Consider the following 16419-nt stretch of genomic DNA (forward strand, 5'->3'; position numbering starts at 1 on the left):
GGATGGTCTCAGTGAATGAGGCAATGGACAGACATGTCAGCAAGGGAATGGGATGGGGAATTGAAATGGGTGGCCACTGGAAGATACACGCTATTGCAGCGGATAGAGCTGAGGTGCGCTACATGCATGGTATCTTCCCCCACCCCCCCCCCCCGGAAGAAAAATAGCGTCAGGGTCACAGACTTGTAGACATTGACCGCACAGAAAGGGGTGGGCAGGCCTCGGGGGGAGTCGGAGGAGAAGGAAGGGTGCCCTACGGAGATGGGCCACACCTTGGGCTAGGCGGCCCAAGGTCTTCCACGAGACTGCAGGCACATATTGGAATCAGGACTGAGTGGTCGGGCAAGGTCATTGGATTTCAATCAGTATTTGTACCCACCTAAGCTATCTTCGAGATAGTATGGAATGGTTTTTGGCCACCTATACTTTTCATCTGAAATTGCACTTCTGTCAATGGTCTGGTTTCAAAACAAGCAAAAAAAATCAAATCAGTGATCCCAGCAGTAATACAAGGAGTAGGTTTCCATAAACATTTGGCTTTCCTGAACTGGGTGCCACATAAAAGAACTGTGAGGTAATGTTGAAGCTCCATGAAACTCTGGTTATACCACATTTAGAGTATACGTTCAGTTCTGGTTGTCTCATTTCTGGATGTGGAAGCTTTGCAGAGGGTGCAGAGGCGATTTAGCAGGATGTTGCCTGGATTGGAGAGCATGTGCTCAGGAGCCAGGGTGACAGTAGGGCTTTTCTCTTTGGAGCATCAACGGATAAGAGCTGACTTAGTAGAGGTATCACCTTATAGCCACATAATAATTACAGCATGGAAACAGGCCATCTCGGCCCTTCTAGACCACACCGAACCAAGAACTCTCCTCTAGTCCTACCCTGCCCATAACCCTCTATTCTCCTCCCATCCATATACCTATCCAATATTTCCTTAAATGACAAAATGGACCCTGCTGCCACTACTTCTATAAGGTATATAAGATTTTGAGGGGTTTAGATAGGGTGCACCTTTTTCCTGGGACAATTGCAAATACCAGAGGGCATCTGTTTAAGAAAGTTTAGGGGAGATGTCAGAAGGGCGTTCTTTACACAGAGAGTGGTGGAATGCATGGCCAGGGGTGGTGCTGGAGGCTGGTGCAACAGGGATATTCAAAAGACTCTTCAATAGGCACATGGATGTAAGAAAAATAGAGGGGCATGAGTGAAAGGTAGGGAAGGGTTATATTGTTGTGGAATAGGTTCACATAGGTTGGAACAACATTGTGTGCTGAAGGGCCTGTACTGTGTTGCAATATTCTACATATTCTTACCGTATCATGTTTGATATCTCCCTCGATGAGATTCAATCCAAGCTCTGCAGAAAATGAGCACAAGTTAGAGACAATGGAGAAGGTGGAGTGGTATTGTGCTTAGATGAAGAGATTATACCTTGCAAGAAGTGAATTGTACCTAGGTTGAGAGGTTGTATCCAGGCTTAACAAAGAGTTTGGTGGGTATTTGGAACAGGTTGGCAGAGGAAGTAGTTGTACAGTTGTAACAGTTAACAGATATTTAGACAGGTACATGGATAGGAAATGATATTGGCAAATGGAACTCGCTTCAGTAGACAACTCGGTCTGAAAGGACCAGTTGGGCCGAAGGGCCTGATTCTATGTTGTAGAGCTCTATGACTCCAAGAAGGATTGAACAAAACTGAGGCTCTTTGTCTTAAAGAGAAAGATGAACCCTGATAAAGGCAGGGATACCGTTTACACAGAGGAGATGCTGCTGGGTGTTACAGACATTTGAACTGAGGGCCATGTATATACAAACTGGACATAATAAAACCTGACAGAAACTTTGCCAAGGCAGAGATTAAAAAGTGGAGCAGCTGAGGCAGCAGGAAAGGGAAGTGAACAAACAATAATGTTCTGGTAATTCTGTCTAAAATTGGACAAAACCTCAGAGTAGCTGTGTGGGCCATGGTCAGAAGCTGTTCACCACTGTGAATAACTTGCCTGCAATCAGTCAGGGCGCACTGCATACTGAACGTCTAGTGTTTACGTAGAAACATTGAAAATGGGAGCAGGAGAGGCCATTCAGCCCTTCGAGCCTGCATGAACATTCAATATCATCATTTTTAAAAATTATTTTCAGCTTGGTAGAAGCCGATTCTGTCGATTTAAACCTGTGGTGCCCAATTACATCCACATTAAGTAAAACTGCGTACGTTTTGGAGGGTGGGAGGAAACTGGAGGACACACACAGACATGTGGAGAATGTACAATCTCCTTATAGACAGCACCAGATTCGAACCCTAGTCACAAGTGCCACAATTTAAATTTAAACTTAGACATAGAGCACCGTAATGGGTCCTTTCGGCCCACTTAAATTTTTGAATGGTGGGTGAAAACCCACGCAGACACGAGGAGAATGTGCAAACTCCTTACAGACAGCAGCGGATTTGACCACAGGTCGCTGAGGCTGTAATAGCGTTGTGCTAACAATTACGCTAACTGTGCTGCTCACATGACTGATCATGTGACTTCAGTGCCCTTTTCCTGCTTTCTCCCTGTACCTCTTTAGCCAATATCTAACTCCCTTATGAATTTATCTAAAACATTCTGTAGTTGGGAGTTCCACAAGTTCACAACTCTCTAAATGAAGAAGTTTCTTCTCATCTCACTCCGACATGGCAGATCCTTATCCTTTGAGTGTGACCTCTTGTTCTGGACTTCCCCAACATTGGGAACATTCTCCCTGCATCTACCCCACCTCGTCATCAGACCATAAAAGATTGGAGCAGAATTTGGTCATTCGGCCCATTGAGTCGGACCCGCCAATCCATCATAGAACCTTAGAACACTATAGCCCTGAAATAGGCCCTTCTAGTCTGTGCTGATCTATTTTTAGGCCGGGTCTGACTGACCTGCACCCAGCCCATAGCCCTCCATACCCCTCCCATCCACGTACCTGTCCAAATTCTTCTTCATTGTTAAAATTGTGCCCACATTCGCCACTTTTACCTGGAAGCTCGTTCCAAACCTGGAGGAAGTTCCCTCTAAACATTTCCACTTTCACTTTTAACCCACATCCTCTGGTTTGTATCTCACCTACCCTCAGTGGAAAAAGTTGACTTACATCTACTCTGTCTATTCCCCTCACAATTTTAAATATCTCGATCAAATCTCCCCTCATTCTTCTATGCTCCAGGGAATAAAGTCCTGACCTTTCCCCGTAACAGTTCATGAAGTCCAAGTAACATCCTAGTATCCCGTTCCTTTTTTTTCAGCTATAAAATATTTTTTGTTTTTTCCTGTCATATTTTAAGTCAACCAGTACAGTAAGAGTAGAGAGATAAGCAAAGAGCACACCCTACATTTGCAGCAACTGAGGCAGGGCCTGCCATTCCAGGATCAGCCTCCATAGCCACAGCCGACACTGCTAAACAAACCAGTGACTACCAGAGGCACAATACCCATGGTCGATCATGACCCAAGAGAGAGTATAGTGCCTACAAAGCAAGCTGCTTTGATTGGTCCTAGCATGCCTTAGCATGCATTCACTGCAGGTGCTATTCAAATGTTGCCTTGGGCCTGGGCACGTTTAGTCAGGTAAGACCAGTGGTTCTCAACCTTTCTTTCCACTCACATACCATTTTAAGTATTCCCTATGCCATCAGTGCTCTGTGATTAGTAAGGGATTGTGGGTGTGTGGTGCGCTGAGGTAGCAGCGAGCAAGCACAAAACTCGAAAGACCGTACAACAGGGTTTATTCAAGTAAAAGACATCACTTCATGCCTTGGCGGCTCCCGTGTGACTGGCTCAGGAGGGGCCGCAGGTCTATATCTTGGTCGGCTGATTGACAGCCGGCCAGGTGAAGTCAGCCCCTTAGATGGTCTTCCTGCAGGTACAGAGATCGCCCCCTGCAGTTGGCTGGTGGTCGTATCACCACAGGGAGGGAAGAAAAAGTTTGAAAACTGTTTTAATCCTACCTAATTAACATAACTCCAAAGGAAATGGGTCAATGACAATTTTTCTCAAGCAAAATATTTCAGTAACAATTGGGTCAAGAGCAGTGATTCTCACCCTTCCCTTCCCACTCACATCCCACCTTAATCAATCCCTTACTAATCACAGAGCACCAGTGGCATGGGGATTATTTAAAGTAGATGTGAGTGGAAAGAAAAAAAGGTTGAGAACCATTGGGATAGATGCAGACTCGATGCAGCTTACATATACAGATACTATGCATTACATTACTGTAGATTGGACACACGTTGATGCACGTGTTCTTCAGGCAATAACATGGTGAATGTACATAACAATGCCTTTTATTGTCTTCAGAAAGATTCAGTTCAGCAGAAATGTCTTGTCAATGTTGCAACAGCTGCGATACATTCTGTGACATTTGTGGCGAGTACACACTTAAGGCTCAATGACGCAGCATGACTGCACTTGTTAAGAAAGCCTACGAGCTCTATCTACTTTGGTTGTAAAATTGGTGACCAAGGCAAACCCTGGGCTCCTCACCTTTGTTGTGCAATGCACGCAGTCAACCTGAGAGCTTGGCTCAGAGATACATTATGTGATTAAACATGTTAAATTCAATAAAGGTTAATTTAATGTTCCTCCAACTTCCTACGTGATACAGCAGATCTGAAATTATCTTTGTGTTCGGCTTGAAGTTGTCTATCATGATCTTGAATTTCTTTTCAGGAAGTGAACCTTTTGAAAAAAAGTTGTTGACCAATGTTCTTTACCAATCCTTACTGAAGCTAAATATTGACAACATCCACATCCAGAGAACAAATTAAATTTTAAAAAGTTACTTTATATTACCTTCATTTATATTCAATATGTCTTGATCTAATCCAGCGTCGACATCAATTACTAAATGAGAAATGAAAATAAATTTTCTTCAGTCATCATTTTCAAAGCCAAGAATAGTATAGAAGAGGGACCTTCTGACTCTGAAGCAGTGCTCACATCCGAATCATTTACTTAATTTTTAATTCTATTGACCAATAGAACACTACAGCTCAGAAACAGGTTCTTCAGCCCTTCTAGTTTGTGCCAAACTGAAGGGAGGAAAGTTTAGGGAAGACATCATTGGTCGATTTTTTTTTGCACAGAGTTGTGGGAGCCTGGAATGCATTGCCAAGGCTTGTGATGGAGGTTGGAACAATGCGGGCATTTAAGAAAAGTCAAGGGTTATGAGTTGGGGGGGGGGGGGTTTAATGTTTTTAGGGCAGGTAAATATAGGTTGGCACATCATTGAGGGCTAAAGAGCATATATTGCGCTGTAAAGTTTCATATATTTCATATATATTCAGCATTTTCTCAGTCCATAGCCCTCTATACCTCTCTGATCCAGGAACCTGTCCAAATTCTTCTTGCATGTCAAAATCGAGCCTGCATTCATCACTTCAGCTGGCAGCTCGTTCCACACACCCACAGTTCTCTGAGTGAAGAAGTTCCCGCTTAAAGTTTCCTTTAAACATTTCACCTTTCACCCTTAACCCATGTTCTTGTTCCCTTTTGAAAGTTTCCTTTATGGTGCCTTAAAGAGGACTCAGAGAATCACCGAGGACCCTTACCATCCAGCTTTGAGAGTCTACCTTCAGGAAGAGGTACAGGAGCATTAGAACCAGGACTGGGAATCAGCTTCTTCCCAAAGGTGGTGGGACTGTTGAACAATCCTTGAAACCCGTAATAATTTTACATATAACTATTTTGGAATCTTATTTCTATATGGCGTGTGTGTGTGTGTGTGTGTGTGTGTGTGTGTGTGTGTGTGTGTGTGTGTGTGTGTGTGTGTGTGTGTGTGTGTGTGTGCGTGTGTGTGTGTGTGTGTGTGCGCCATATCGTCAGGTTGTTTACCTATATGGAGTGAAACACGAAAGTCTGCAGTGGCTGCAGCCAGACAAACTCATGGGTCAAGCACAATCAGTGGGGATAACAGCCTCTGAGCTTTGATGAGGGACTCAAGCCCAAACATTGACTGCCTGTTACTTTCCACGGATACTGTGTGACCTGCTGAGTTTCTCTGCTTTTCTGTGCATTGTTCAAGGTCCTCCAGCATGTTGTTTTTAGCCCCAAATTCCAGTATCTGCATATGCTAACCTGACTCCAAGGGAATTTAGCATATCATGAAATTTATTTTATTTATTAATGGATGCCCCAGCTTTTATTATTCATCTCTCAGTACCCTGAAGTAGGTCAAGTTTATTGTCATCTGATTGTACAAATTACAACCTGACGAAACAACGTTCTCTGGTCCTCGGTGCAAAACACTCAGACACACAACCAGACATAACACACATACAGACAAACAATACATATGCAGGACAAATATTCATATATAAATTAATATTATCAGATGGTCAGTGCGAGCAGTTCCTTTGGTCATTCAGCATTCTCACCGCCCATGGGAAAAAGCTGTTCCTCAGCCTGGTGGTGCCGGCTCTGATCCTCCTGTATCTCTTCCCTGATTGGGAGGAGCTGAAAGATGCTCTGTGTGGGGTAGAAGGGGTCCTCAATGATTTTGCATGCCCTCTTCAGGCAACAATCTGGCAGATCATGTCGATGGTGGGGAGGAAGACTCAAGTTTTCCTCACTGCCGCTCCATATTTAAGGAAGGATGTGCTGGCATTGGAAAGGATTCAGAAAAGATTCACAACAATAATTCCTGGAATTAAGGGATTAACATATGAGGATCGTTTGATGGCTCTTGGACTGAACTCCTTGGAGTTCAGAAGAATGAGGGGGAACCTCATAGAATCATTTTAAATGTTGAAAGGCCTGGATAGAGTAGATGTGGTAAAGTTGTTTCCAATGGTCGAAGAATCTTGGACAAGAGGGCACAACTTCAGGATTGAAGGCCACTCATTTAAAATAGAGATGTGGAGGAATTTCTTTAGCCAGAGAGTGGTGAACCTCTGGAATTTGCTGCCATGGATAGCTGTGGAGGCCAGGTGAATTTAAGGTAGAGATTGACAGGTATCTGAATAGTCAGGGGATCAAAGTTTCTAGAGAGAAGGCAGAGGAGTGGGAACTGAGTGGGAGAATGAGTCAGCTCATGTTGGAGTGGCGGAGTGGATGCGATGGGCCGATGACCTGCATCTTATAGTCTTATTTATTTAACTAACTAAAAGTTGAATGGTTTGTGTAGTCAAATTTAAAATCATGGCCTCAAGTATTAATCTGCTCTTCCAGACATGATTGGGTGCCGAAGGAAAGCAGAATAAACAAATTTGAAAAAGCTAAGATTCCAATGGAATTGATGGAATAATCTCTGTGTAAACACCGGTGCATGAAATTGCTTTCATTTTCAAAATAATTCATTGAGCATTATTTGTTTTCATCATTTTCACAAATTATTCATTTGTAAACAAGATCAAATACCAGAGGACAATACAACAACATTGATTTTCATTTTTTCATCACCTTCAATAGTGAATTCATTCAACAAAAGTCGATACCAAGACACAGATAAGGGCAGGTGATGGATAACTCCCTCCTCGAGGCAGGTTTGAAGGGTGATTTAATCGAGGAACAAGATGACGGAGAGTGAAGCCATTCGGTAAGGAATTTTCAGAGATGAGGACACTGGAAGCTGATGACATTTTGGGAGATGTTGAAGAGGTTAAAATAGGAGAAGAGGAGAGGTCGTAGTTCACAAGATTGCAAGATAAAGGAACATTGAGTCTGTCCCACCACTTCACCATGAGCTAAACCATTCTCACACCTAGTTCCATGTTCTGGCCTTTCCCCATATTCCTTGATCCCCTGACTAATTAAATACCTATCAATCTCCCTCTTAAACTCCCCCAATGATCGGGCCTCCACAGCTGTAAGTGGCAACGAATTACACAAATCCACGACCCTCTGGCTAAAGAAATTTCTCCTCATTTCTGTTAAATGGGTCCCTTCTCATTCTGAGACCGGGCCCTCTTGTTCTGGATTCACCCACCATCTTATTCACATCAACTCTGTCCAATCCTTTCAGCATTCGATATGTTTCTATGAGATCCCCTCTCATTCTTCTATATTCCAATGAATACAGTCCAAGAGCTGATAAATGCTCCTCATATGTTAGCCTTTGCATTTCAGGAATCATCCTAAAAAACCTTCTCTGTTCTCTCTCCAACCTCATTACATCCCTTCTCAGATAAGGGGCCCAAAACTGCACACAGTTCTCCAAATGAGGTCTCACCAGTGCCCCATAGAGCCTTATCAACACCTCTTTACTCTTGTACACTATTCTTATTGAAATGAATGCCAACATGGTTTTCGCTTTCTTTACTGCCGATCCAAACTGGTGGTTAACATTAAGGTTATCCTGCACGAGGACCGCCCCCCACCCCCCACCCCAAGTCTCTATGCACTTCTGAATTTTGAATTTTCTCCTCATCCAAAGAATAATCTCCCTGCTTATTTCCTCTTCCAAAATGTACAACTGTACATTTCTCAACATTGTATCTCATCTGCTATTATCTTTGCCCACTTTGCCAAGCTCTCCAAGTCTCTCTGCAACCATTCGGTTTCTTCAACATTTCCTACTCCACCACCTATCTTGGCAGATGATGCCGCTTTAGTTGCCCATTCAGAGCCAGCTCTTCAGCGCTTGACGTCCTGCTTTGCGGAAACTGCCAAAATGTTTGGCCTGGAAGTCAGCCTGAAGAAAACTGAGGTCCTCCATCAGCCAGCTCCCCACCATGACTACCAGCCCCCCCACATCTCCATCGGGCACACAAAACTCAAAACGGTCAACCAGTTTACCTATCTCGGCTGCACCATTTCATCAGATGCAAGGATCGACAATGAGATAGACAACAGACTCGCCAAGGCAAATAGCGCCTTTGGAAGACTACACAAAAGAGTCTGGAAAAACAACCAACTGAAAAACCTCACAAAGATAAGCGTATACAGAGCCGTTGTCATACCCACACTCCTGTTCGGCTCCGAATCATGGGTCCTCTACCGGCACCACCTACGGCTCCTAGAACGCTTCCACCAGCGTTGTCTCCGCTCCATCCTCAACATCCATTGGAGCGCTCACACCCCTAACGTCGAGGTACTCGAGATGGCAGAGGTCGACAGCATCGAGTCCACGCTGCTGAAGATCCAGCTGCGCTGGATGGGTCACGTCTCCAGAATGGAGGACCATCGCCTTCCCAAGATCGTATTATATGGCGAGCTCTCCACTGGCCACCGTGACAGAGGTGCACCAAAGAAAAGGTACAAGGACTGCCTAAAGAAATCTCTTGGTGCCTGCCACATTGACCACCGCCAGTGGGCTGATAACGCCTCAAACCGTGCATCTTGGCGCCTCACAGTTTGGCGGGCAGCAGCCTCCTTTGAAGAAGACCGCAGAGCCCACCTCACTGACAAAAGGCAAAGGAGGAAAAACCCAACACCCAACCCCAACCAACCAATTTTCCCTTGCAACCGCTGCAATCGTGTCTGCCTGTCCCGCATCGGACTGGTCAGCCACAAACGAGCCTGCAGCTGACGTGGACTTTTTACCCCCTCCATAAATCTTCGTCCGCGAAGCCAAGCCAAAGAAAAGACCTATCTTGGTGTCATCTGAAAACTTGGCCACAAAACCATTCAATCCATAATCTAAATCATCAATATATATTGTAAAAAGAAGTGGCCCCAACAGCAACCCCTGTGGACACCACTAATGACTGGCCACCAACCAGAACAGGATCCCTTTATTCGCACCCTTTCCTTTCTGGCTGTTAGCCAATATTCCACCCTAATATCTTTCCTGTAATTCCATGGGCTTTCATCTTATTAAGCAGCCTCTTATGCGGCACCTTATCAAAGGAATTTTGAAAATCCAGATACACAACATCCACAGCCTCTCCCTTGTCCATCCTACTTGAGATTTCCTCAAAAAATTCCATATGTTGGTCAGGCAGGATCTTCCCTTCATGAACCCATGCTGGCATGGACCTATCATGTCATGCACCGTGAGGTATTTCATAACGTCGTCCTTGAGGATCTACTCCAATAACTTTCCAACTTCCGACGTCAGACTAACAGTCCTATAAATTTCCCTTTCTGCCTCCCTCCTTTCTTAAACAGTGGAACTACATTTGTGATCTTCCCATTCTCTGGAACCATGTCAGAGTTTATTGTTTTCTGGAAAATCATTTCCAATGCCCACAAAATCTCCAAAGCCACCTCCTTCAGAAGCCGTGGGTGCACCTCATCCAGTCCGGGAGACTTATCTATCTTTAGTCCATTCATCTTACTAAGCTCTATCTCTCTAGTAATCTTGACTGTACTTAATTCTATTCCCTGAGACCTCTGGCTATCAAAATATTCATTTAGTTCCTCTGCCATCTCTTTGTTACCCATTATAATTTCTCCAGCATCATTTTCAATCTGTCCTATATCTGCTTGTGTCTCTCTTTTACTCTATATATATTTTTAAAACTCTTAGTATCCTTTTGTATGTTATTTGGCAACTTCCTTTCATAATTCATCTTTTCTTTCCTATTGACTTTCTTTGTCTTTTTCTGTAAGTTTTTATGTTTCCTAGTCCTGTTTTTCCACTAATTTTTGCTTCCTTGTTTGCCCTCCCCTTTGCTTTTATTTCATCCTCAACCTCTCTTGCCAGCCACATTTAAGCCATTTTTTCATTCATAATTTTCCTTTTTCTTGGAATATATTTATTCTGCACTTTCTTTATTTCTTGTAGAACTATCATCCAATTCTGCTCTGCCATCCCTCCATCTCACTTACTTTTCCAGTCACCTTGGGTCAGTTCCTCTCTCATCCCTCTGTAATTTCCTTTGTTCCACTGAAATATTGACGCACCCGATTTCAGCTTTTCCTTTTCAAATTTGAAAGTGAGCTCAAATCATATTATGATCACTAAGGATTCCATTACCTTTAATTTCCTAATCACCTCAGGTTCATTACACTTTACCCAATCCAAAACCGCTGATCCCCTGGTGGGCTTATTGACAAACTACTCCAAAAAGCCATCCTGTAGGCTTTCTACAAACTCCCTCTCCTGAGATCCAGAAATTTCGTGACTTCCTCAATCACTTTTCATGTTAAAATCCCCCATAATTATTCTGACATTTTCCTTCTGACATGCTTTTTCTATTTCCAGTGGTAACTTCTAGTCCATTTCCCAGCTGTTGTTTGGGGGCCTGTATATAACTGCTTTTAGGGTCCTTTTGCCATTTCTTCACTCAACACATAAGGATTCTACCACTTCTGACTCTATGTCCCTTCTTTCTAGTGATTTAATATCATTGCTTGTCATCAGGGCAACCTGCCTATAGTTAATTGTGGCTTTGGAGGGCAGGAAGGGAGGGAACTGAAATCAGAGCAGATTGGTGTGGCCTGAGGATTATTGAATTGGGATTGAAGAGTAGGAAATGAGTTTGGAGAAAGTTTTCACACAGAGTGAGGGAGTAAGGTGCTATAAGTGTGCCCAAAAGGCACGCTGAATGATTTCTGGAGAGAGGTGTTGGGGTACTTCTTATTTCTGAAACATTTCGTGCTTGTATATAAATTATCCGATCATGTACAATGAAAGGTGAATATTAAACTCACCGATCTCTCGTGGAGTTGGCTATTGAAAACAAACCAAAAGGTGGATGTTAGAGACACCAAAATATTCCAATCCTAACACAATGAGTTTAGCACATATTATCCACTGCACAAATCAATATTTCAGTTTGAGAAGTCCAAATGGTTGTACATTTCTTGTTAAAATTTTGTCACTGATATATATTGTACCTGTGTCACATTAATTCACGTATACATTCTCACATTTCACTTACATTTCAAGAATTTTTTTAATCACTGTATAGCTGTTTGGGAAAACTCAGCTGGGCAAATGAAAGTAGTTTAGGTGTCTGAATTGGAAAGTATATCAAGTTCACTGCCACGTGCACTGACTTAAAATGAGAGAATTTGTTTTGCATGCAATCCAGTAGCACAACCCATGCATAGACCAGTAGAAGTCCTAAAATCCGGACTACTCAGGGGTTGGGTCAGTACAGATTTTTGGATTTCCCAGATTCTCAGGCAGTACATTGTGGTGCTTATATAATGCACGCACTCACACACACAATGCATGCAGTGCACACACGCAGGAACGCAATGCAGATAGGCATTCATGCAATGTAAACACGCACGCAATGCACTCAGGCGCGCACACAAAAGCTAAGAGTTGTCGAGAAGTCCGGATTCTCAGATGGCCCCATTTTCAGCTGAGAGTTTTCAAGGTCCAGGTTTTCAGATGGTCTAAATTTTGGGACTTTTACTGTATATTAGTAAAACACGGTATAGAGGGCAGTGTTATGAGCCCAGAGGACCCCAAAACCCAGCAGCAATAGATATTCACCAAGACAAATGGTTACTTCAACAAAAGTTGCTTTTCATTATCTTTAAACATAAAAACAGAATCACACTTTAACTTTTCATTACTGACTTAACTAACCTAACTTAACCCCCTTCTAATTCTAAGCGCACATGTATGTAATGTGTGTGTAAGTTCAGAAAAGTTCTTTGATTTACAGTCAAATCTCTCTTCTTATTCCTCCAAGTTCACTGGTCACAGACAATTCTTAATGAGTGTGCACAGAATTTAATATTTATAAAGTTCACCAGGCTTTGGTGCTTGAAAGGTAAATGGTTACCACTCAGGAAGGTTCTTGTCAGTTTTCAGAGAGAGATTCGTTGTTTGCTGGACACCCACAACTGATTCCTTTTTTAATCAGCCACATCAGTGTCTTGCCAAAGAAGCTTGCCCCATCAGGGTTCTTGAGATGATAACCTCTTTCTTTCAGGTCACCACAGAGTTCCATTCCTCTTGCATGAACCACAAGGGCTTTGACCAGGCTGAACTAAGCACTCACAAAGCATCTTCCAAATGGGGTTTTCCACAAGCTTGCCAGCTTGTCCTGTTCCAGTTCCAGTTGCTGCTGCTGACTGCAAAGCTGTAGAACTGATCTTTGTCTCTCTCTCTGTCTCAGAGAGAAAGCCTGTTTAACTCTCTCTGCTTGCAAAACCACATGACCCTCTTGGAACAGCACATTCCCCTCCAGACAATATGAGGCTCCGACAAGTTCTTTCATTTGTTGCCTTTTTTGTAAACAACATTCCATTAGTGAAGTCTCTTGGGCAATCTTCAAAGGTTTTGCAAATTTTGTTGGCCCCAGCATATCTAGCATGAGCAGAGCTCCAATATTCTAAATAAGAACTGGTTTAAAGTATTTGTATGTGACCTACACTAAAAACCCTGCCCCAATTTATCACCCAAAAACAGATCTATATTCTGTCACAGCAGATTTACAGAAAGAGATCATTTGGAACAGAACAATGATAACATCAGTTTTCTGGTGTGAGGCTCATTCTTTGGCTTCTTTTCTTTGGCTTGGCTTCGCGGACGAAGATTTATGGAGGGGGTAAAAAGTCCATGTCAGCTGCAGGCTTGATTGTGGCTGACAAGTCCGATGCGGGACAGGCAGACACGATTGCAGCGGTTGCAAGGGAAAATTGGTTGGTTGGGGTTGGGTGTTGGGTTTTTCCTCCTTTGCCTTTTGTCAGTGAGGTGGGCTCTGCGGTCTTCTTCAAAGGAGGTTGCTGCCCGCCAAACTGTGAGGCGCCAAGATGCACGGTTTGAGGCGTTATCAGCCCACTGGCGGTGGTCAATGTGGCAGGCACCAAGAGATTTCTTTAGGCAGTCCTTGTACCTTTTCTTTGGTGCACCTCTGTCACGGTGGCCAGTGGAGAGCTCGCCATATAGCACGATCTTGGGAAGGCGATGGTCCTCCATTCTGGAGACGTGACCCATCCAGCGCAGCTGGATCTTCAGCAGCGTGGACTCGATGCTGTCGACCTCTGCCATCTCGAGTACTTCGACGTTAGGGGTGTAAGCGCTCCAATGGATGTTGAGGTCTGATAACAGCAGGAAAGAAACTGTCCATGAATCTGGTGGAGCGTGATCTCACGTTTGTGAATGAATCTCCTACCAGTGGGAGAGGGTGCAGACCTTGTTGCTGGGGTGGGATGAGCCCATTAATATGTTGGCTGTGGGAATGAGTTGATGGAGGAGGTGGGGGAAGCTGAGCTGGAGGCATAACCCTCAATGGTTTCTTGCAGCCTTGGACAGAGCAGTTCAAGTAATGTAGATTCACAAGATAGGTTCCTGGGTGATAGAATAGTTGTGACGCTGATATAAAAAAGTAATGTAGGCCACTCGGCCCCTCCTGCTGTTCTGTCATTCAATAAGGGCATGGCTAATTTTCTACCTCACTGCAATTTCCAGTGGAAACACCATCCTGTTGTTGACACTGTCAAACCCTGCATGGAAGAGAGTGTGCCCAAGCATACATACTGGGAGTTCCCCAACCAGAAGCCTTGGATGAATCAGAGGATTTGTAACCCGCTGAGGGCGAGATCGAGGGTGTTTAAGGCTAGAGATCCAGACCTCTACAAGAAGTCTGAGTATAACCTGCGGTAGGCTATCTCCACAGCAAAGAAGCAATTCTGGAGGAAGCTGGAGTTGGAGACCGATGCTCTCCAGCTATGGCAGGGAGTGTAGGCCATTACAACCTACAAAGCAAACACTGTAGATGACTGAGATGCTTCATTACTCAATGAGCTGAACACCTTCTAAGCCTTCTTTGAAAATGAGAACTCAAGAGTGCCAATGAGAATCCTTGCAAAGGATTAGGACCCCATGATGTTTGTTTCTGAGGCTGACGTCAGAAGATTATTCAAGAGGGTAAACCTTCTCAAGGTGTCAGGCCCTGACAGCGTACCATGCAAGGTACTGAAAATCTGCGCCAACCAACTAGCCTAAGTGTTCACGGCATTTTTCAACCTCTCATTGCTGCAGCCAGAGGTTCCCACCTCCTTCAAAAGGGCATAAATCATCCTGATGCCCAAGAAGAATAGTGCAAGCTGCCTCAACGACTACCGCCCAGTAGCACTAACTTCGACTGTGTTGAAATGCTTCGAGAGGCTGGTCGTGGCCAGAATTAAAATGTACCTAAGCAAAGATCTGGACCCCCTGCAATTCTCCTATCGTCACAATCGCTCCACAGAAGATGCAATATCGCTGGCTCTCTACTCAGCTCTGATCACCTTGAAAACAGCAACTCATACACGCAGCTGCTGTACATCAACCACAGCTCAACCTTCAATACCATTATTCCCTCATTACTGGTCAAGAAGCTACAAATTCTAGGCCTCTGTATCCCACTCTGCAACTGAATCCGTGATTTTCTTATCAGAAGACCGCAATCAGTACGAATTGGAAACAACATCCCCTTCTCACTGATTATCAACACAGGCGCACCCCAAGCATATACACTCAGCTCTACTCGTTATACACCCACGACTGTGTGGCCAGGCATAATTCCAATGCCATCTACAAATTTGCTGATGACATCACAGCTGTCAGCAGAATCTCAAACGGCAATGAGGAAGCGTCCAGGAGGGAGAGAGATAAGCTCATTGAATGGTGTAATGACAACAACCTTGTAAATCTAAGGAGATGATTGTGGACTTCAGAAGGAAGTCAAAGAAAGGCTCAGCAGTGGAGAGGATCAAGAAGTTCAAATCCCTGGGTGTCAACATCTCCGAGGACCTGTCATGGAGCCTCCCTGTTGTTTCAATCACGGAGAAATGGCTATTCTTTGTGAGGAGATTCGGTACATCACTGAAGACTCTTAAAAACCTCTACAGGTGTATCGTGGAGAGCATTCTGGCTGGCTCCATTACTCTGATATGGAGGCGCAAACTCTCAGGACAAGAATAAACTCCAAAGGGTTGTTAACTTGGCCTGTGACATCATGGGCACCAGACTTCATCCATTAAGTTCATCTACAAGAGGCAGTGTCTTAAAAAAGCAGCCTCTATCCTCAAAGACCCCCACCACCCAGGCCCTCTTCACTCTGCTACCATCGGAAAAAGGTACAGGAGCCTAAAGACGAGAACTCAGCGGCACAAGAACAGCTTCTTCCCCTCCGCCATCAGATTCCTGAATGATCAATGAACCACGGACACTGCCTCACTTTGACTTGTTCGTGCAATTTTTTTTAAATTGTTGTAAGGTGGTTTATAAAATGTTTGCACTGTGACGCTGCTACAAAACAATGATTTTCATGACTTATAACAATAAATTTTGATTGTTAAATCTGATATGTTTCAATGAGATCTTCATTTTGAGTAAAAACAAAATGCTGGAGAAATTCAGCAGGTCAAACAGTGTCCTTTATATAGGAAGGGTAAAAATACTATAACTGATGTTTCGGGCTTGAGCCCTTCATCAAGGTAATTTCCTCTGAACACTCTGCCCTCCACTCTCTCCGCAACATCCTGTTATGATATGACCGACTTTAGGTTCTCATAAAAGCCTTTAACTTTGTCAGCTAAGGCAGACTTCAAA

At 43.9% G+C, this 16419-nt stretch overlaps 1 protein-coding gene across 1 annotated transcript in view; it reads right to left on the minus strand.

Moving 5' to 3' along the window:
- Positions 1 to 16419, minus strand: part of LOC138755843 (meprin A subunit beta-like) — a 65071-nt gene that overhangs the window by 40965 nt on the left and 7687 nt on the right. The window contains exons 2-5 of the mRNA XM_069922561.1: positions 11571 to 11589; positions 4827 to 4877; positions 1317 to 1360; positions 380 to 458 (exon numbers count right to left, since the gene is read on the minus strand). Coding sequence (XP_069778662.1) covers positions 380 to 458; positions 1317 to 1360; positions 4827 to 4877; positions 11571 to 11589 — 193 coding nt within the window. The remainder of the gene's footprint in view (positions 1 to 379; positions 459 to 1316; positions 1361 to 4826; positions 4878 to 11570; positions 11590 to 16419) is intronic.

This window comes from Narcine bancroftii, chromosome 2 (assembly GCF_036971445.1).
Source record: "Narcine bancroftii isolate sNarBan1 chromosome 2, sNarBan1.hap1, whole genome shotgun sequence".
Lineage (NCBI taxonomy): Eukaryota > Metazoa > Chordata > Chondrichthyes > Torpediniformes > Narcinidae > Narcine > Narcine bancroftii.